The sequence below is a fragment of the Pteronotus mesoamericanus genome, unplaced genomic scaffold (genome assembly GCF_021234165.1).
Source record: "Pteronotus mesoamericanus isolate MK-2021 breed Mesoamerican mustached bat unplaced genomic scaffold, CSHL_Meso_final contig_493, whole genome shotgun sequence".
Lineage (NCBI taxonomy): Eukaryota > Metazoa > Chordata > Mammalia > Chiroptera > Mormoopidae > Pteronotus > Pteronotus mesoamericanus.
The window spans coordinates 73,972-95,989 of NW_026555183.1; the positions used below are offsets into that span (position 1 = coordinate 73,972).

At 50.5% G+C, this 22,018-nt stretch overlaps 2 protein-coding genes across 2 annotated transcripts; both read right to left on the reverse strand.

Annotated features, from left to right (window-relative positions):
• Positions 1-3,170: 3,170 nt before the first annotated feature.
• PNMA6E (PNMA family member 6E) lies at positions 3,171-5,690 on the reverse strand. The gene has a single exon (XM_054578188.1). The coding sequence runs from the start codon at positions 5,688-5,690 to the stop codon at positions 3,171-3,173; it is 2,520 nt and encodes an 839-aa protein (XP_054434163.1).
• Positions 5,691-11,386: 5,696 nt separating this feature from the next.
• On the reverse strand, positions 11,387-21,714 carry LOC129074380 (zinc transporter ZIP9-like). The gene is given in 4 exon segments (XM_054578189.1): positions 11,387-11,465; positions 11,467-11,920; positions 12,111-12,180; positions 21,709-21,714. Coding segments are annotated over 4 exon segments (609 nt in total).
• Positions 21,715-22,018: the final 304 nt, after the last annotated feature.

The following is a 22,018-nucleotide window of genomic DNA, read 5'->3' on the forward strand; positions in this document are numbered from 1 at the left end:
GAGTCGCTGCTGCCCCCCAAGTAGCCAGTGGATTTCTCTTTCACTTTTCAGGGGCTGCTTTGCAACAGGGTCTCAGTGGTCATTTGGTAAATACTGTCTCCCCCTCTGTAAGTGGGAGCTGGGCTGGGACGGGAATGGACATGGGGCTGGGATGGGGGTGCCAGCAGAGTCCGCGCTAAGCTTCGGGGAGGGTCATCCACTCACTGAGCCACCACTCCCTGTGCCAGCTGTGACTCTGGCCCCACTAGCTGGAAAAGGCGCAGCAAGTGGGGTGGAGTGACTCCCCGCTCCTCAGGACTCTGCCAGCTGTCCCAGGCTACAGGCAGGGACAGGAAGGGTCTAGACTGACATGGACTTGGACTGCAAGCTGAACAGAGGATACTAGAGGAAGACTGAGAAGGGAATGTGAAAGGCACTGTCAAGACCTGTGGGGGTGTGTCTGACCATCCCATCTGGGCCATAAGCTTTGGGGAATGCGGACAGAGCAGAAAACTGGGACAAGGGCTCCCTCAGCAACCAGTCTGCTCGGCCTCCCGAGTTGGCTGGTGTCAGTGTATGTGCTCATCCTCGGTTTATGGGGAAGAGGGAAGCCACTGGAAGTCTCAGGCTCCAGTCATAGAAGATGCAGTCTGAGAAACAGGTTGCCCAACTCTGTCTCTTGTGTGTCTCTTTCTATTCTCTCTCTCTCTCTCTCTCTCTCTCTCTCTCTCTCTCTCTCTCTCTCTCTCTCTCAAGCTTTGTCCCAAGCACTGGCCCGCCAATCCCAGGGCATCTCTCTGCCCTCTCACAGGCTCCTCTCTACCCTTGACCAGGCATACCCAGCTGACAGGAGTCTGTGGGAAGGCACCAACTTTTATCTGTGCCTGGCACGGCTTCTCAGGCCGAGGGTGTACACCGCTCCTCACCTCAGGTTGGGGGGCTTCCCTCTCTTCACCAGATCAGCTCTCCCTCAAACTGCAGCCACACCACCCAGTTCTAAGAAAAAAAGAGGCAAATGCCCACCCACCCTGACCCTGTTGCCCCAGGGTTCCACACTTTAAATTCTGGGACCTGCTTTCCCTCAGACCTGCTCTGGAGGCATTAAGCATAGCATTCCAAAATCCCAGCTGCCAAGCAGGAGCTATAGGGCAGATGTCTACTCCTGCGGGGTGCTCTTTTGGCTGGTGTCATTAGGAGGCACTTGTACCACCCTGGTCTTTAGCCGTCACATCTTATTGTGGCCACTGGAAGCACAAAGGGAATTAGCTGAAGGATGACATCAGGGGTGAGGGGGCTCATGGGTGTTTGGGGCGAGCTGGAAAGCCAGGCTTGGAGGAGCAAGTGTCTGCTTCATGGTGAAGTGCCGGGCTGGCTCCCTCTCATGACAGCACAGATATTGTGGCTTGCACTACCAATGGGGGACTCGGGTGCTTCCAGAACCATGGCTATCACTGCCCTCTCGGTAACAAGCATCGCTGCGTCTGCTGCCACCCACTACCCAAGTGGAATCGGTGTGTCCCTGCTCCTTCCCACCTGAGCCCAGATTCAATTGGCAGCAGTCACTTCTGATTAACGTATCTTGGTCACACACCCATGTCCTTTCTGCAAGAGAAGCTGGGAGATCACCGACCTGTCATTTTCCGTTCCTCTCATGGGAGGTGGGCTCAGCAACTTCTGGGACAGAAGGAATGAGCGGTGTTCACTGGGCCCACCTAAATGGTCCCACAGCTCCCCATTGCCTTTAGCATGAATCCTACCTCCCACCCCAGAATGTTACATCTTCAGAGGGCATCCTGTCTCCCAGCTATTGTGGGTACCTCTATTGCACTAACTAATCTTTTTCTTGTCCTTGAGAGCAAGTCTTTTTGCAACTGGAGGTGCTATGTATATGTTAGTGCCCATTCTCCAAGAAACCCCAAAATGTCAAGATTTTGAGTTGCTCAGTAAGTGCTATCATTGTTGTTCTATGGGGATATTTTCACATTTTAGGATACCTCAAATTAAAATACACTTGGGGTTTTTACAAAAATCTTACCAGTCTAGTACTGGTTTCTCACCAAGGGTGCTATAGGCCTTGGGGGATGACAGTTCTTTGTTACACGACCGCACTCCCCACAGCACACACGTTTAGCAGTCCTGAATCCCAGGCACTGGATATCTTCCCTCCAGTCAAGGAGAAAATTAGGATCACCCCTAGCCATTTTTAAAAGACCAAGGGGACAGCACCATCCCACGACTAGAACTAATGGAACCCCAAAACTTTATAATTCACCTACTAAGTGGGACAAAAACTTTCATCATATCTTAGTCTACTAAAGTACCTACCCTGCCTAGTCAGGGGCGAAGTCTCATGCCCATGGTGCTAAGCAGGAATCCTTTTCTGGTCCCCAATGACACTCCCAGCAGATCCCCCCTCAACTTCCCAGAGCAAAACTCGGCAGAAACATTCAACGAAATTTATTGGAGAAACATTTACTGAAACCATTGAAGAAAGAAAATGACAACAGAGAGGACCTTTTAACACCCACTAGAACCCATAGGCCTCACACCCCCGCCTCCTGCTGGGGCCCCGGACAAGGTGCCTCAGCTGTCCCCCCACGCCACGGCCCTCCGCCCCAGTCCCCCTTCCTGAGGGCCCCGCGCTCGGCCGTTGCAGGGCTACGGACGCTGGCGATGTCCACTCGCTGCAGGGGCCCCCTCCCTCTGGCTGACGTGCTGGGTCCTGGCCCTGCCCTACGGCCTGCGCAGGACAGTCGCAGGATGCTGGGAAACACAGCAGGGGACACTGCACCAAGCCGAGGAAAACGCAGTCACAAGGAACAACAGGGTGGCACATCAAGACGCAGTCCCTGTGGGGCCCCCGGCAGCCGCTTTCTGTCCCTGGTCCAGGTCTTCCTTCCCAGGGTCGCTGGGTGAGTGCTGGCCTCACCTTCGTTGGTCCTTCCCGCCATCTCCTGGGATCGGGCACAGGGTCTCCGGGGTGAGGGGTGAGGGGTGAGGGGTGGGGTGGCATGGAGAGAGAACAGCTCAGAGAACACAAAACATGTCCGTAAGAACAAGCCCGGAGGCTTGGTTTGGGCTGGGTGGGCCCTGCTCCCCGTGTGGGGCGAGGAGGCTGCCCTGGCCTGGCCTCCCCCTGCCTCCAGGCCTGCGTTGCCTGAGAAGACGGGAGGCCACTGGGCCTTCCAAGCCTATTTGCTGGAGGAGGGCTCAGGGGAACTCATCTCCCCAGCCCTGTCCTCACTTCCCAACTCCTCCGGGATGGGCTTGAGCCCCTCCTCGCGGGGCTCCTGGGCCTCCTGGTCTCCTGCCTGGGCCTGGCCCTCTGGCTCACCGCCAAGACCTCTTGAGCCCACCCCAGAAGCGCTGCCCATACGGGCAGGGGAGGGTCCTGCCTGACCTAGGCCTGCAGGAGCCAGAGCATTTTCACCTCGCTGAGTGGCAGAGGAGGTCTCCTCAAGGGCAGGGACCGCCGTGGTGGCACCACCGGTTTCAGAAGCAGCCCCATCAGGATCGGCAGTGCCAGGACCTGCCTCACTGGCCACTGCATTGGCCGGAGTGGCCTCGGCACTATCTTCCTTGGAAAGGACACCCTGGGAAGTATCTTCAGGGGCTGTAGCGGCCTCGCCATCACCTTCACGGGCTGGGGCAGCGTGGGCAGCCCCTTCACGGGCTGCGGCGGCCTCGCCATCACCTTCACGGGCTGGGGCAGCGTGGGCAGCCCCTTCACGGGCTGCGGCGGCCTCGCCATCACCTTCACGGGCTGGGGCAGCGTGGGCAGCCCCTTCACGGGCTGCGGCGGCCTCGCCATCACCTTCACGGGCTGGGGCAGCGTGGGCGGCTCCTTCAGGGGCTGCGGCGGCCTCGCCATCGTCTTCACGGGCTGCGCTGGCCTCGCCATCGTCTTCACGGGCTGGGGCAGCGTGGGCAGCTCCTTCAGGGGCTGCGGCGGCCTCACCATCATCTTCACGGGCTACGGCGGCCTCGCCATCATCTTCACGGGCTGGGGCAGCGTGGGCAGCAGCTAGGTCTCCAACATCCACACAGGCCCCTTCTTCCACTTGGGCCTGCTGGCTCGTAGTTGGAGTGGCCTCCCATGCCTCCGACTCCCGAATGAGCTGAAGCATCCCCAGGAAGCTAGGTGATCTCCTCTCTAGCCGCAATCTCCTCAGCGTGTTCCAGAGCATCTCATTGGGACGGGCCCACATCAGCACCTGCCGGGCACGCACCTGGTCTGCCATGGAGGGTTGGATGGCCCCCTTCTCTATGGCCGCCTGCAGCAGGCTTTCCAGACGCATCATGTAGGCAAAGAGAGTCTCCTGGGGCCGCTGGGCACAAGTCATGAATTTCAGCCGTGAAGTCATAGGATTGTCCTTGTTCCCAAACATCTGAATCAGTGCGGCCAGGCAGTCCTGCGCAGTGATGTCAGGATTCTCATTTAGGAGGCTTCTCACAACATCCAGTGCAGGGCCACCCAGGCTCTCCACCAGCCTTCTCCTCCTCTCCCTTTCTGATACGTGTCGCCATAGGTATAGCATGTCATGGGCATGGTCCAGCCAGCTCTCAAAGGACTCATCCCCGTGGCCTGGCTCTTCCATCCCAGAAAAGGTTCTCAGTTGCTGGTAGGCCATATTTTCTAGCACAGGCTGCAAGGCCTGCCTCCATTGCTGGTTCCAAGCTCCTGCCTGTCCTGGGGCTCCTGCCACACCCACGACTTCCTCACCGGGAGCTCCTGCCTCACCTGAGGCTCCTGCCATACTCACAGATCCTGCCATACCTGCAATCCCTGTGTCACCTGCAGCTCCCTCCTCATCTGACTCTCCTGCCTCATCTTCAGCTCCCTCCTCACCTGCAGCTCCCTCCTCACCTGCCGCCACATCCTCACCTGCAGCCACCTCCTCACCTGCAGCCACACCCTCACCTGCAGCCACACCCTCACCTGCAGCCACATCCTCACCTGCAGCCACCCCCTCACCTGCAGCCACACCCTCACCTGCAGCCACACCCTCACCTGCAGCTACCTCCTCACCTGCAGCCCCTTCCTCAACTGCAGCCTCCTCACCTGCAGCCACACCCTCACCTGGAGCTACTTCCTCACCTGCAGCCACTTCCTCACCTGCAGCCACACCCTCACCTGCAGCCATACCCTCACCTGCAGCTACATCCCCTGCAGCCACATCCTCACCTGCAGCCACACCCTCACCTGCAGCTACTTCCTCACCTGCAGCCACACCCTCACCTGCAGCCATACCCTCACCTGCAGCCATACCCTCACCTGCAGCCACACCCTCACCTGCAGCCACATCCTCACCTGCAGCTTCTTCCTCACCTGCAGCTCTTGCCTCACCTGCCCTGCCAGCCACTGCTTGCCTCTGCAGCAGTGCAGGGAAATCAGGTCTATCTTGTGGCTCAGAATTGGGGACCTGGGGCAGGAAGACCACAGTCCAGGGTCCTCCCCTGCCTGGTATTTGTTGGGGGATTGAATTTCGGTTTAAATACTCAGCGAACTCGATCAAGGCGACGCTAGACTGGAGCTCCCTTCTGAAGACCTTGCCCAGCACTCGGTACCTGCCCAGGCGCCGCAGGGCAGCCTGCACAGCCTCCTGGAACTCCTGGTCCTCGCAATCGTCTGGAATGCCCAGAATGAGCAGGGAGCGGTGGGCGTTCACACCCATCAGGCTACACCAGTCCTGCAGCAATGCCAGTGCCATCGCCATCGCCTGAGGACCTGAGAGGCGGGAAGAAGTGACTGGACAGTGGTGTGCAGGCTGTCGCAATGTGGCCTTTGTCCTATGGGTGCAAAGGGAGAGAGTCATGTTTGTGCCACACAGCCCACCCCACTGCCCAGACAGAGCCCCATGCCCCTCCCAACAGAGGCCTGGAGCACCTCCCCACCCTGTTTTATTTGTTTCATTTTAGGAAACTTTTTGTTAGTCATAATTTCTATTTTTTACAGGCATCAGTTTTAGGTAGTCACCCTCTTTTCCTAAGAATCTGTCAAGTTTTCACATTTTTGGCCCCAGTTTTTCTGTAATATTCCCTCATTCTCTTTTTAATGTCTGATTTGTAGTGGTAGCCCTCTTTCATCCCTGATTAGTGATTCGTGTCCTTCTCTGTGATTAGTCTTGCTAGGGCTTTATCAGTTTCATTGCTCTTTAAAAAGAACCAAGATATGGCTTTGTTAATTGTCTCTATAATTTCTTTCTGTCACTGATTTCCTTTCTCAACCCTATTATTTTTTTCAGTCAACTCATTTTACATTTACTTTACTCTTCTTTCTCTAGCTTCTTTAAATGGGCTATTAGGTCGTTAATTGCATGCCAATTTTTTTCCCCCTAATACAAGCATTTAGAGAAATACATTTTCCTCCGATTGTTTCTTCAGTTGCTTCCCACTAATTTTGGTGAGTTGTATTTTTTTCTCATTAAAATACTTGGCAAGAAATATTTTCTAAGTTCCTTTGTGATTTTCTCTGATCCATGGGTTTCCAAGTATTTAAATGTTATTATTAATTTCAAATAAAATTCTCTTATGATTAGATAACTTATTAAGTAAAAGCAATCATTTTAAACTTATGGAGACTTGTTTGTGGCTGGATACATGGTGTATCTGGTGAGTGTATAAAGCACCCTCATAAACAATCTATATTTTTGGAACCTCCAGCCAAGATGGAGGTGATGGTAGATATGGTTTGCTTCCTTGTACAACCAAAAGAAGGACAACAACAAATTTAAAAACCAAAAACAACCAAAACTGCCAGAAAAGTGAATTGTATGGAAGTCTGACAATGAAGTAGTTAAGAAACATTCATCCAGACTGGTAGGAGGGGAAGAGATGGGCAGCCAGGGTGGGGAGGATGTGCGGCAAGGGGGCAGCTAGTGGACCTGGCAGTCCCACCTTCCGGTATGGATAAAACAGGAGGAAAAACTGGGGAGCAAGACAGACCATGCAACCCAGGGATCCAGCATGGGAAACTAAAGATGCAAAACCTCTGGCTATAAAAACCTATGGAGGTTGTGGCAGTGGAAGAAACTCCCAGCCTCACAGGAGAGTTTGTTGGAAAGACCCACAGCCTACCCACCTGGGAATCACCACCAGAGGACCCAATTTGTTTGTGGGTAGCAGGGGAAGTGACTGAAGGTGGGGCGAGGGCCGAGCAAGTGGCATTGTTCCCTCTCTGACCCCTCCTCCACACAAAGAGCCACAACACAGCGAAGTGGGTTGCCCCACCCTGGCGAATAAGGTTCCACCTCTTACAATGTAACAGGTACACAAAGACAAAGAAATATGGCCCAAATGAAAGAATAGATCAAAACTCCAGAAAAAGAACTAAGTGATGAGAACATAGCCAATCTATCAGATGCAGAGTTCAAAACACTGGTAATCAGGATGTTCACAGAAATGAGTGAGTTCAGACGCAAAATAGAGGAAGAACTGAAGGCTATACAAAGTGAAATTAAAAATATATATATACAGGGAACCAACAGTGAAGGGAAGGAAACCAGGACTCCAATCAAGGATTAGGAACAGAAGGAAAAAATGAACATTCAACCAGAAAAGAGTGAAGAAACAAGAATTAAAAAAAAAAAAAAGGAGAAGGTTAGGAACCTCAGGGACAACTTTAAACATTCCAACATCCAAATCACAGGAGTGCCAGAAGGAGAAGAGGAAGAGCAAGAAACTGAAAACTTATCTGAAAAAATAATGAAGGAAAACTTCCCCAATCTGGCAAAGGAAATAGACTTCCAGGAAGTCCAGGAAGCTCAGAGAGTCCCAAAGAAATTGGACCCAAGGAAGAACACACCAAGACACATCATAATTAAATTATCCAAGACTGAAGACAAGAAGTAAATCTTAAAAGCAGCAAGAGGAAAAGAGACAGTTACCTACAAAGGAATTCGCATTAGACTATCAGTTTATTTCTCAAAAGAAACCTTGCAGGCAAGAAGGGGCTGGAAGGAAGTATTCAAAGTCATGAAAGGCAAGGACCTACATCCAAGATTATTCTATCCAGCAAAGCTATCATTTAGAATGGAAGGGCAGATACAGTGCTTCCCAGACAAGGTAAAGCTACAGGAGTTCATCATTGCCAAGCCATTATTACGTGAAATGTTAAAGGGGCTTATTTAAGAAAAAGAAGAAGATCCAAACTATGAATATTAAAATGGCAACAAATTCACAACTATCAACAACTGAAGCTAAGAATAAAACAAACTAAACAAACAAGCAGAACAGGAACAGAATCACAGAAATGGAGATCACATAGAGGGTTATCATCTGGGAAGGGGAGGGGGAGAATGGGGGGGAAAGTACAGGGAATAAGAAGCAAAACTGGTAGGTACGAAATAGACAGGGGGATGTTAAGAATAGCATAGGAAATCGAGAAGCCAAAGAACCTATATGTAGGACCCATGAACATGAACAAGGGGGGGAATGCTGGTAGGAGTGGGGGTGCAGGGCAGAGGGGGCTAAAAGGGAGAAAAAAATGGGACAACTATAATAATATAATCAATAAAATATACTTAAAAAAAGAATCTGTACTTTCCATGGAGGCCAAGGCCTTGCCCCTCCCCACACTGAAATCCCCATGCCACCCCCCCCACAGACGTGATGGGTGGCCTTTCAGATTCCAAATTCAGTGTCCCATCCCCCACCCCCACCCTCTATTTGCAATATCTGACATCCTCCACCAGATCACAGTAACCCCAGTGCAACCCCCTCTCACCATCACCCGCTCACCATTTGCCAGGCGGCTTCTCTACCTCCACCACTCCCACCTCAGCCAGTGGCTCTACCTTCCAGCCCATCCCCTCCTTCGATGCCAGTCTCCACCCTCTCGTGTCCTGCAAAACGCCGTCCCAGGCTGTGCTCCGCACCGAGCCAGTGGCACCCACCTCTAGCAGGGCGCCCCCACAAGCTTAGACGTTAGCCTTCTCTAGCCTCCTCACACCAGAGATCCCTTCTCTCCTGACCCTCCCCCTCCTATGCTCTCCTCACCGGCAACCAGTCCCTGTGGCTCCAGAAGCAAGGCACCCTCCACATTCACGTCACCCGTGGCCACGGACCTGCCAGGACACCAGCGACCCCTTTCAGCCTCCCCACACCAGGGATTCCTCCCACCACAGAAGAAAGCTGGCAGCCAGCCCATTTCAGCTCTCCAAACACGAGCAGGAGCACCCCCTCTGGCCCGGCGGCGGCGTTCGCCCTTCCCCCCCTAAACGCACAGTGGAAGCTCCCCACCACCGGGGTCCTCCCTGATAGTCCCCATCTTGCTCAGTAGCATTCCCTTCACCCCCACAGTAGGCGTTAGTCCTCCCCTCACTTTGGGGCACCGGGGAACCAGGAGCCTGCCTGCCCCGCACCCGCCCACCCGCAGTCAGCAGCCTTTGCCTCTGTGGAACCCCTCAAGCCAGACCTGCCGCTTTGTAGGCGGCCCTGCCCTCGATCCTCCGGGAAGCACAGTCGTTGCCCTCCCCTGCGGCACTTGGGAGCCTTCCCTTCTCATGCCCCCCTCGACAACCGCTTAGCCATTAACCGCGCCCACCACCTCCCTACACCACAGCACCCCCACCAGCACCCCTCACAGCCAGAAGTACCACCCTGCAGACCTCCAACTGGGAATCTTGCCCTCAGAACCCCTTCAGTCAGCAGCCCTCCTTAGGGCTGGGTGCCGGAGTCCCGCCCCTGCACCCCACCATGCTAGCTCTCCTCTCCGACCCCCTCACCCAGGATCCCTACCCCCAACTCCAGCTCCAGAGTCCCCACCAAACCCCTGACCTGGGCCTCACTTTCTCGGCCTCTGTGGACGACTCCGGAATCCCACTCCCAAGGGACTGAAGAGCTTGCCTCTCCTGCGCAGCCAGGTGCCGTGTGGCGGCGTCTCCCAAGCACTCCGTGTTAAGACCACGAGGGCCTCCCAGAAGCCCCTAGGAGAAGAGGTAGAAAGTTCTCAGCGCGTCTGGGTGCAGGGCAAATGATTGGATCAGAAAAGCACGTGAGGAGGCAATGTGTTACAGTAACAATAGGCCGCGAGGGGTGAGGACTTGAAGTCTCAAACCTTGAAGCTTGTAGAAGCAAGGAGCACACCCATTGGTCCTCCAGCAACAAAATGGCCTACGAATACGGCGGCAAGTAGTTGGTGGAGTAAACGTGGAGATGGAGAGCCCATGGTGGCAAATTGGGTCCATTTTCTTTATAGTTTTCCTCCTCTCTCCCACGTTCTTTCTTTCTTCCTTCCTCTCTTTCTTTCTTTGTCTCTCCTCTCTCTCTTTCTTCCCCCTCCCGCCCTTCCTTTCTTCCCTCTTTCAATAGCTTTAAATGAACAAACACTTCCCGTGTATCATACATCTTGACTTTCTTCACTGCTACAGGTGCTTAGGTGGCACTGACCTAGCATCCCCCAAGAGACACCAAATATTTTCCCAGAGGGACTGCTGGTCTGCTAAGATAAATATTTAAAAAGAAGAAAAGAACAACATAGGTTTTGGTTAATCTTACTTTTTAAAATGTTATTACAAAGATGTCAATAACTATCCAAATTCACTTAAAATTTAATACCACTTAATATCTAAAGATACTTTGGGATCTGACTGTTGTTGAAGGGAAATCTAGGCCTAAACCTACAAGAACTTGGCTCCTTATAAGAGTGTGTTGGAGGCAGGGTTCTGCAAAGGAGAACTTGAAAAGAAATGTTACTAAATAGTAACCACCTCTTTAGAAGCTAGTCCATCTCTGTTGCTCCATTTGGTGGAATGGCTGGCTGTTTTCAAAGAGGCACAGACAGAAGGAAGTGTTAAAGTCCTCCAGACATCCCTTTTCAGCAGATCTCTCTCGAGTACAAAAGTCAGCCTTCAATTTGTTTGCCATCATTTTTCTGACTCTATCCCCAAATTAACTACAGTTATCTTTAGCATCTAAGGCAGCAGGCATTATGACCTTCTGTGGCATATAGATGCTAAAGCACCAGTCTCACACAGTGAGAACCATGTTAAAAATCAATGGATAAAGTGCCAGAGCCTGTAAACTGAGATTTAGCTTAATTACAGAACACTGTACTCTCATAATTACTATTTCATTGTGAGTATGAAGTTCTCCACTTTGCCTTAAAAGTTAAAACTGAATTCCATCTTCCCTGAAAATAAGGTTAAGAGAAACGTCAAAATTCAAAATGGCCAGCGCCCTTTAAAAGACAACACAATGGAATGTGTACATCCGATCACAATGTGTTGTTTCTACTAACAAAAGCTTTCTGTTACTCCAGGTTTTAATCTCACCTCCCTGTGGACTCCGGGAATACAGGTGGAGAAGGGCAAGTAAGACAAGAGACTAAGAAAGTGAGCAGCTGTCATGTGCTGGCTGTTCTCACTAGATGGCAAATGGCTGTGGGTTGAGGCTGGGACCTGAACATTTAATGCTGGTGTCCTATCGAGAAGATGATTGGTAAGAGGCAGTCCAGAACCAGGGCTGCCACCTCCAGTGGGTTCAGATTGGTGACTGTGCCCCATTCCACCTACATCAGGGAGGACATATACTGTGGCAACATAAAGAAATGTCCTAGCAGACAAAAGCGTGGCCACTACAGTGGTACTGGCCTCTGAAAAGGCTTCTTTACTGTCCTTATTTAGTCTGAAGGATGTCACCATGGACATAACTGGCGCTGCCACTGCAAAGACCAGAAAGTGCTTTATGATTTGATTCCACTCTAGGCCACCATTCCTTAAGAACAAAACCAGCCCAAAAGCAACTGGTGACTTACATAGCATCAGTGCCACAAACACAATTAACTGGACACTAGTTTGTGAAGTAGAAGCTGCTACTGCCAGTGCTACACCATCAGCGGCAGCATTGACAACCAGACCAGGCATGGCGGTGATCTTGAAATTGCTAGACCTTGCTGTTTCTGCACCATCTGTAGAATGCACATAGGAGTTGCCAATCTGGTCTACCAGCAACATGAAAGCAAAGCCCAGTACGAAGGAAACACCAATGTAGGCATGCAGCTGTGTCTAGTCATGGTTGTGCTCATGTTCATGGGCAACTGGGATTTCTGCAGCTTTGCCTGATGCAATCACATTCTGTGTTTCACTCCCTTGGTGGTGTTTTCCCTCAAGAATATCTTCATATATGTGTACGTACTCCTTCAGGCAGGATGACTGGCAGTGCAGTTCCGCGGAGTAGGCTGGCACCCAAAACGGTCACCAGCTTTAGTTACTCCTAGAAACATTCCCTTTTTGCTGATATTAGCTCCAGAGAGAACTTTCTGCAAACTTAGGTCCCCAGCCCCTGAGTTTTCAGATGCCAGCCATTGGATTCCCATGGGTTAACAGAGACAGGAAAAGTCAATGGGGGAAATGTGCGTGTGAGTGATTTCTTCCGTGTTGGAATGAGGGTGACACAACGGCCCCACTCTTTCTACAGAAAACGTGGCAGGCACGAGCAGGAAAAGGAGGAAAACCCAAGCGAGCTTGGTTGTTCTCTGGGCAACCCTAGCTCTTCAGGGCACCCTACTGGTGACCCGCCCCCCACTCCAGGACCAGCCCACCAGTCTCAGAACTCTCCTCTGAGTCTAGAATGAAGAAAGGAATCCTGTAAGTCTCTAAAGATGGGTCTTAGGAGTTCAGCAGCAAATCGGATACAAAGCTGTCTCTGCCCTATATCCAGTGTGGCCCATATTACCCACTCCACTGGGCTTTGAGAGCCACCGATACTACAGCAGCCACGGGCACCAAAAGGCACCCCTTCATTACCTGTTTTCTATTGTGGTTGAAAAGGTCATAAAGATATTTTTATTTTTACTGACTTCATGTCTAGTTATATCAATTGCTGAAGCAGGAATGTTAAAATTTCCCACTATAACTGTGGACAAGTCTGTTTTTCCCTTTGTTTTGTCAACTTTTTAAAAATTATATTTTATTCATTATGCTATTACGGTTGTCCCAATTTTCCCCCTTTACACCTCTCTACCCAGCACCACCCCACCCCCCCGACTCCCTCAGGCAACCCCAACACCATTGTTCATGTCCATGGGTCTTGTGCGTATGTTCCTTGGCTACTCCATTTCTCATACTGTTCTGTAACTACCTATTTGTACTTCTTAACCCCCTCACCTCCTCACCCATTCCCCCACAGCCCCCTCATATCTGGCAACCATCAAAACATTCTCGGTATCCGTTATTCCGTCTCTGTTCTTCTTATTTGCTTAGTTTGTTTTTTTTCAGATTCAATTGTTGATAGCTATGTATATATTGCCGTTTTATTGTTCCTAGTTTGGATCTTCTTCTTTTTCTTAAATAATTCCCTTTGACATTTCATATAATAATGGTTTGGTGACGATGAGCTCCTTTAGCTTTGTCTTGTCTGGAAAGCTCTTTTTCTGCCCTTCCATTCTAAAAGATAGCTTTACTGGGTAGAGCAATCTTGGCTGTAGGTCCCTGCTTTTCATGACTTTGAATATTTCTTGCCAATCTCTTCTGGCCTGCAAAGGTTCTTTGGAGAAATCAGCTGACAGTCATATGGGAACATCTTTGTAGGCAATCATCTGACCTTCTCTTGCTGCTTTTAAGATTCTCTCTTTATCTTTAACCTTTGACATTGTAATTGTGATGTGCCTTGGAGTGGGCCTCTTTGCATGCATCTTGTTTGGGACTCTCTGTGCTTCTTGGACTTCCATGTATATTTTCTTCACTAAATTAGAGAAATTTTCCTTCATTATTGTTTCCAATAGATTTCCAATTTCTTGCTCTTTCTCTTCTCTTTCTGGCACCCCTATGATGTGAATGTTGGAACGTTTGAAGTTGTCCCACAGGCTGCTTACACTGTCTTAATTTTTTTTTCAATTATTTTTTCTTCTTGTTGTTCTGATTGGCTATTTTTTGCTTCCTTATGTTCCAAATCATTGATTTGATTCCCAGCTTCATACACTCTACTGTTATTTCTCTGTAACTTGTTTTTTTATTTCAATTAGTAAATCCTTTGTTTCTGACTGGATCTTTTTTTATGCTGCTGAGGTCCTCACTAAGTTCCTTGAGCATCCTTATAACCACTGTTGTGAGCTCTGCACCTGATAGATTGCTTATCTCCATTTTTTTTTTTTTTAGTTCTTTTTCTGAAGTTTTAATCTGTTCTTTCACTTGGGCCATGCTTCTTTGTCTCCTCATTTTGGAAGGCTCCCTGTGTTTCTTTCTATGTATTAGATAGAACTATCTTTACCTAATGCTATGACTCCCTGTCCTGGTAACGTGGTCTAATGTAGTGTGTGTCTTGTAGGGTCCGATGGTACAGCTTCCCCTGTTACCCAATCTGGGCACTTGTGGTGTGCCCCTCATATGTGCTGAGTACACTCTCCTCTTGTAGTTGAGCCTTGGTTGCTGTTGGCAGGTCAATGGGAGGGATTTACCCAGGCCACTCAGCTGCAAGGACTGGCTGTGACCACTGACCACCAATCTCCGCCTTCCGTGGAGGGTCAACTGTGCAGGGGCAGGGTGGTGGTGCTCTGACGTGGTCTGTAGCTGTCCACTGGGTGTGTAGGCTCTGGAGTTTCCCCGGTGATGCAGGCCAAGGTCATACCCCGCCTGAGTTTTGCCTAGGCCTACACTGGCTGAGCTATAAAGCAATCTGAGATGGCTGCAACTTGGGCTGGACTTGGAGATTCCCAGGTGAAGTCAAGCCATGAGCCTAGGTTGGCTGCTGCTAGTGCCAGACCTGGGGCCACTTAGCAAGAGGTACGGGGGCTGTAGGCTCACTGAGGCCAGCTTTTGTTTATTTGAGGATTGAAGAAGTTGTGAAACTTGAGGCAAGACCAGCCATTCATATGGAAAAGTCATGGTTAATAGCTTGGGTGGGCCCATAAGTTGGGTAGGACAGGGCAAACAATGTTAGCCAAGTTGATGGAGTCTCAGATATGACACCCACCTGCCAGTTATGTAGCTCTGTGGGAGGAGGGTTCATAAAAGGGGCAGTGGCCTATACCTACCTTTCTGTCTGGGAGAAAGCTGTGCCCCAGCTCTCACATTGATGCCAGACATTTCATTTCCTCCCCTCAGTATGCCACTGGTGCCTTTCAAGCTGCTACCCTAAGTGCTAGAGCTCAGAGGGAGCGAGCCTGAGTAAGTCCATGTGTGGGTTCTTTAAAAGGAGCTGCTTGGGACTCCAGCAGTTTCTTCCCCTGACTCCCACTGGAAGTTATGGGGACTTACCTTCCTGGCACTGTAACCCGGTGCTGAGGGGGCCCGGTGTGGGGCTGGGCCTCCTTGCTCCTGAGATGTCCCTCCCAAATTTTTATCCATTACACATGGATGTGGAACCAGCTTGTTCCACATCTCTGCCCCTCCTACCAGCCTGGATGGATGTGGTTTCTTTAATTCCATAGTTGTCAGACTTCCATTCAACTCAATTTCTGATGGTTCTGAATGATGGTTGTTCTATGATTTGTAATTTAATGTGGTTTTGTGAGGAGGTGAACCATTGTTACCTCTGCCGTCCTCTTGACTGGAAGTGTCAACTTTTGTCTTATATATTTTAAGCTTATAATGTACAAATACATTTATGAACTCTATGTGTTCCTGATTAATTAACACGTATAATTCATCATTACCTTTTATCTTAGGTAATGGTCTTTGTCTTTCAATGTTTTGTCTGGTATTAATGTAGCCATTCCCACTTTCTTATCCTTACCCTTTGCGTGGTATATCATTTTGGATTCTCTTACTGTCAACTCGTCTGATTCTTTATTTTTAAATTACATCTCTTGTAGACAGTAAAACCATTGCTCTTTTCTTCATGCTGTCAATATGTACCTTTTCACTGGAGTATTTAACCCATCATAACATTGAGTGTAATTTTTATATGGTCAAACTTAGGTCTATCTTTTTGCTGTCTGTCTTGGTCCATCCAGGTGACTACAACAAAATACCACAGATAGGGTGGCTTATAAATAACAAACATTTATTTCTCACAGTTTTGGAGGCTGTACAGTCCACAATCAAGGTACCAGCAGATTCTGTGTCTGACGAGAGCCCACTTCCTAGTTCATAGTCTGTTATCTTCTCACCATGTCCTCCCATGGCAGAAAGGGGAGAGGGAAGTCTCTGGAGCCTCCTTCGTAAGAGCTCTAATCCCATTCATGGGGGCCTCTCTATGACCTAATCACCTGCTAAGGGTTCCATCTCCAGATGCCATCACATTGGGGGTTAGAATTTAACATGTGAATCTTCAGGAGGACACAAACATCCCCTCTATAACACTGTCTGTCCCATCTATAGTAGTTTTTGTTCCTATGTTCCTCTTTTCCCACCTGAGATAATCTATTTTTTTTAATTCCATTTTAATTTATTTACTGCCTTTTTAGGAAGTTATCACTTTGCATTGTTTTTTAGTGATTGCTATAGAGGTTACAATATATATCCTTAACTTTTCAGTGTCTGTTTGTGGTTAATATTGTACCACTTCACATAAATGTAAGGACTTTCATTCCCTCTCTAACCTATCCTTTATGCTGCAGTTACCATATGTATTACATCTACAAGTATTTAGAACACTTATATGTATTACAACACACTATTTTACAATACACATGTGTTACCACACATTGTTATAATTTTGACTTTAAATAGTCATGTGTATTATAAAGAAATTAAGAAAAGTATTTTAAAATATTTACCTACATATTTACCATTGCTGGTGTTCTCCATCTCTGCCCAAAGATCAAGGTTTCCCTCTACTAGATGGAGAGACCTCCTATAGCATATTTTTCAGTGAAGGTCTATCAATGAATTCCCTTAGCTCTCATTTGACTCAAAAGGTCCTTATTTCACCTTCATTCTTGAAGGGTTTTTTCCCCTGGATATAGATAGAGAGTTCAGGTTGAAAGTTGTTTGTTGTTGTTGTTCAGCGCTTTAAAATGTTTCATTGTATCCTAGTTTCTATGGTTTCAAGTAAGAATTCAGTGGATTGTCTTGTTAATATTCCCCTATATGGACTGCTTTGTCTAACTCTGACTACTTTAAAGATTTTCTCTTTATCTTTTGTCTTCAGTACTTTGACTACGATGAGCCCACACATGGCTTTTCTTCGTATTTATCCTCCTTAGGGTTCATAGAACTTCTTGAATCTGTAAATTATGTCTATCTCCAAATTCTGAACACATCAGTCATTATTTCTTCAAGTAGTTTTTCTTTCCCACTCTCTCTCTTCTTACCTAGGTTCCCAAATACACGTGTTAGACCTTTTGATATTGTTTCACAAGTGATTGAGGTTCTGTTCTTGGTTGGTTTTTTTTAATCTTTTGCCTCTCATAATGTATTATTTCTGTTGATCTATCTTCCAACAAGTAATATGAAGCCTCTAAACGCTCATAACTATTCACAAACACCAACGTTAACAGAAGGATGGAGTAAGAGGAGCTAATAAAGGACCTGGCTTGGACCATTCCCTCCTGAGTGAGAGGCTTGCTCACTTCCCACTGACAACTTGGCTTCACCCTGGACCCCTTCTCCAGACCCCTTTTCCACTGGGCTTCTGGGTGCATGCTGCGGAGTGGCTGAATCTGGACTTGCTGCCCTCAGAGTACCACTCCTGCCTGCAGCAGTGAGGCCACTTCTCTCAGAGAAGGTCTCAAGCCTCCTGCCACAATAAAGGGGGGTGGATGGAGGACAGATGGACCAGATGGCCCTGTGTGGAGAGCAGCTGATTGGTGCACCCACAAGCTTTTGTTATCTTACTATGTCTAGGCTAGCTGGGCATGTGTTTGAAATTCTTTCTAATAAAATATTGAAAACAATCTAGAAGGGAAATGTCTCTCTCAACACAATTGTGGGTTTATCAGTTTTTTCTTCATAGGTCTACCACTTTTGCTGTAAACATTCTGATGCTCTCCAGACCAACTATAGTAATGCTACCACCAGCCATATGGTAACCCCCGAACAGTTTAGGACAATTATGCATTGTCTTCCCATCTCTATTTTTATAGCCCTATTACAACTACATGTTCGGATCACACAGTCATTCCACACTGAAGTGGATGTGGGGTGCAGTCCCAGAGCCCCACTCCAGGCCTGAGGCTCTCACCGCCCCCCGCTTTAGTGAAGGTTGGATGCCGGTGCTCTCTAGGAACTGCCCAAGGCCAAAGGAGTTGCCTTACCCAGGGTCACCCCCAGCATACATCCAATTATTGCTAGCTGATGTGGGGTGCAAAGGCCAAACCCCCTTTAGGAACTGGCTTGGGAGGGGTCTGAGTTCAGCCCATTCCCTCTTGTATGAGTTTTCTGGGTCTGCTGTAATAAATTACCAAAAGCCAGATAGCTTAAAACAACAGGAATTTATTCTCATGGCTCTGGAACTCTGAAACCAAAAATTAAGGTATCAGCAGGACTATGCTACCCCCAAAGGCTCTGGAAGAAGACCCTTCCTTCCTTCTTCCAGTTTCATGGGGCTCTAGGTATCCCTAGGCTTGTGGCTGCAGCGCTCCCATCTCTGCCTCCACCTTTACAATGACCTTCTCCCTTGTGTCTATGTCTCTCTTCTGTCTCTTTTAAAGACACTTAATGTGTTTAGGGCCCACCTGGATGATCCCAGCATGATCTCACCTCACAATTCTTAACTTCGTCACATCTGCAAAGACCCTTTTTCCAAAAACAAAGGTCACATTCACAGGTCTAGGAGTTAGGATGAGCACCTATCTTTTCAGCGGCCGCCATTCGCCCCCCTACATCTCCAGAGCCCAGGTTCAGGCCCGCCCAGCCAGACCACAAGTGAGAGGACAAGGTTGAGCAGCAGGGCCCATGGCCAAGAGCCAAGCAGGGAATCTCCCTGCCTCTGCCTCAGTGAAGGAACCCTGTGAGCTCTGCTCCTCACAGCTAGGAGCACCGTAAGTGGGTGTCCCAGCTCTCCCCCCTAAGCCAAGGGTGGGCATGCTGAGGGCTTCTCCCTGAGGCCTACGTCCCCCTGGTTCTGTGAAGAGAGGTAGAGCTCAGAGGCAGAGAGGTGCCTAGCTCCTGCTCAATTCCCAACGGCCTGGGGCTGGGGGAGGGGTGGAACATGCAGGGCGCCTGGCTTTCGTTGTTGCTTTTCTTTGACAGCCTTTTTCATACTCCCAGCTTTTCGAGGAACTCATCATTGTCAACGGGGCACGTGTCCCCGGTCAGCCCTAGATTTCAATCCTGTTTCTGCCACATGGATATCCACCTGTGGGAAAATACAGACCCCAATGCCTACCCTGCAGACCAGCTCACTGATCACGTGGTGGGGGACCTGAGGGAAAGACAAAATGTACCCAGCAGCTCTTCACTCCCCGCTCTTACTCTCTTTCCCTTCCACCTACCTGCACACTGGCCTCCCCCCATCCCTTCTCACCGTCCCTCACTTTCTAATCTCTGTCCTCCTGGCTCAACTGGCCTGGTCCTTCACTGGGTGGCTTTGGTCTAGCCATTCGCTGCTAGCTGCCCTGCAGAGGTTCTGTAGATCTCAGATGGAAGGACTGATAATTGGATGGACGTAAAGCTTAATGTTGCCCCTCCCTGTCTCCTTGGGGGAGGGGGCTTCAGGGGACTGGCCACTGACATCAGAGCCCTAGAAGCCTCCAGACCGAGAGAAGAAGTGCTCCGGGGTGTGTGAGGAGCCAAGACAGAACCCCCGCGGGGCGCGCTGGGGCGGGCGCGGGCAGGGCCGCCCTCCCACCGTGCTGCGCATGCTCCGTGCCCCCCTTCCCACGCCGCCTCCACCCCCGCCCAGCCTGCTCCCTGCCCGAACGTTGGTATTTGACGGACGGACACGGACGGACCGACTGCTGTGCAGAACGCACCTCCCAAACGGTGACGGTGACGGGAGACGAGGCCAAGACCCTTCCGGGAGCCCCGCTGCCTCCTGGGGGCTGCACCGGAGGGCTTCTAGGAGGCGGCGGCGGTCTTGGCCTCAGGCCTGCTGGGGGGCGAGGGGCGGGGCACCGTCTTCGCAGGTGGTGAGGGGGCGGAGGAGCTGCTGCAGCGGCTACCGTCGGGACGCCCTGGGAGGCGGCGAGCTCGGGGAGCTGGCGTCTGGCCCTCGGGGCTGTCCCTTTCCTGGGCGCCCGGTGAAGGCAGGCTGGATTTCCCAACGTCTGTCCACTGACTGCAGTTCGCCACTGGGCCGGTAAGAGCGCATCCCGTAGCCTAGTCGCCTGGTAAGTTTGGGCTGTACACCTCTTCATGTGGGAGCGCCAGGCAGGCTGGAACAGTGACCACGGTCGCAACACTCCTGCCCGAGGCGCCCGGCAAACAGTCAGCAGGCACGGGGTTTGGGGGGCGGGGGGGGTGTGCCCTTCGGTGGTGGTGTATTGACGGTTAGGAGCAATGCATAGGAAGGCTTAGGCAGAGAAAGCTGAGGACAGGATGGAAGGCCCGCAAGGGCAGGAGAGGGACTGCACCGAACTGCAAGGGGAAGGGAGGTGGGTGTGGGATTGCAGTAGATAAGTTTAAGTGCGGGTCATGCTGGGCTGCCCTGCCGGGCCAGTTCTCACAAATGCACGCTGAGCTCCCACTGCGGGGCCAGGCTACTGCAGGCGTTCAAGATATATCAGGAAGCGGAATCTGCTGAACTCCCTGCTCGGTGAGTCCAGTTCTAATGACAGAGCACAGACAAAAAACGGTAAATGTTTTAAATTAAAGAATTATAAAGTATGTTAAACAGTGGGAAGTGTCACTGGAAAAAAATAGAGCAGGGGAAGGGAGGTGGGGTGTGGGGTTGCAAGTTTAAGTACTGTGGTTAGAAGGCAACATTTCTGAAAAACTTGAAGGAGGTGAGAGAGCCTACTAGGCAGAGGGAACAGAGAATACAAATGCCCTGAGGCAGGATAGCCTGCTATGCAGGAGGAAGAGTTCAGAGACCAGTGTGGCTGGCGCGGATAGAGCAAGGGTGTGGGAGGAGGGGCGGGAGAGGTAAGAAAGGGCCCTGTGGGTTTACTCTGAGTGAGACAGGCACTTCATGGAGGGCTCTAAGCAGGGAAGGACAGAACTCCACTAGGAGGTGGCTCTCTTTCTGTCCAGGTCAGCCTCTCCCCCACCCCCCCAAGCTCAGGGCCTGGAGACACCAGTTGCAGGATTGGTCCTCAGAGGGCTTTGCTGGGCCAGGCCACATAGAGAGTGCCCCGGGCTGGCCTGTGGCAGCTCTCAGGCCAGACCTGGGCTCTGGGCTAAGGCTGGCCTCCCTCCCCAAGCTCTGGGACTTCCAGGCCTTCCACCAGGTGGGTGGCAGGTGAGGTGCGCTTCAGGGAAGGCTGCTGGGACCAACAGAAAAGGCAGTTGAGGTTTTGAATCACTGGACCCCAGAGGAAGTTCCTCCAGGAAGAAGGAATGCCAGGTGTCATGGTCATGGGTGTCCTTCCTTGTGGATGAAAAAGCCCCAGTTCCTGATCCAGCATGAGTGGGACTGCTGACTGCCTTTCCGGTTGTTTGTTTGTTTTCTGTTTTCTTTTTCTGGGGAAATAGCCCCATCTCGTGGTCTTCAGAAGGCAGCAGCCCACTGGCCCCCTCTCGTGCTTTAGGGTGACTTCACTTGGGTTGGCAGCACTCTGTACCCCCTCCTCTCCGCCCCTCCCCCAGGATGGTGGGCAAGTGGCTCCTCATTCTCAACTTCCCCTCTGCCAGGGTCAGCGAAGGGGTGGGAGTCTGCCCCCTTCTTGGAGGTGAACCAGCCCAGGAAGAGGCTGGCAGGGCCTTACCAGCTTCTGGCCTGGGGCGCTACTGTCCGATGGACCCTCACCTGCATGCCCAGTGCCTGGTTTCAGGGAAAACTGAGCTTTGGAGTCTAGGATTATCCTTCAGTTTCTCCTCTGCTCTGGTGGCCCAAGCTCTCCAGCTACACAGGCTCTTTCTAGATTGTTCCTTATGTATGTGTTAGGGAGTGTCACCCTATTCCCACCTGGTGGATTACTTCGAGTTAATAGCCTGCGAGGACAGGGCTTCTCGTTTTTCTTTCTGGGATTTGAAAGTATGCTGACTTTGCGGGGGCCAGGTCTCAAGCATAGACACTGTTGTGTGCAGCTGCTCATCATGGCTGCCACCTACAATGC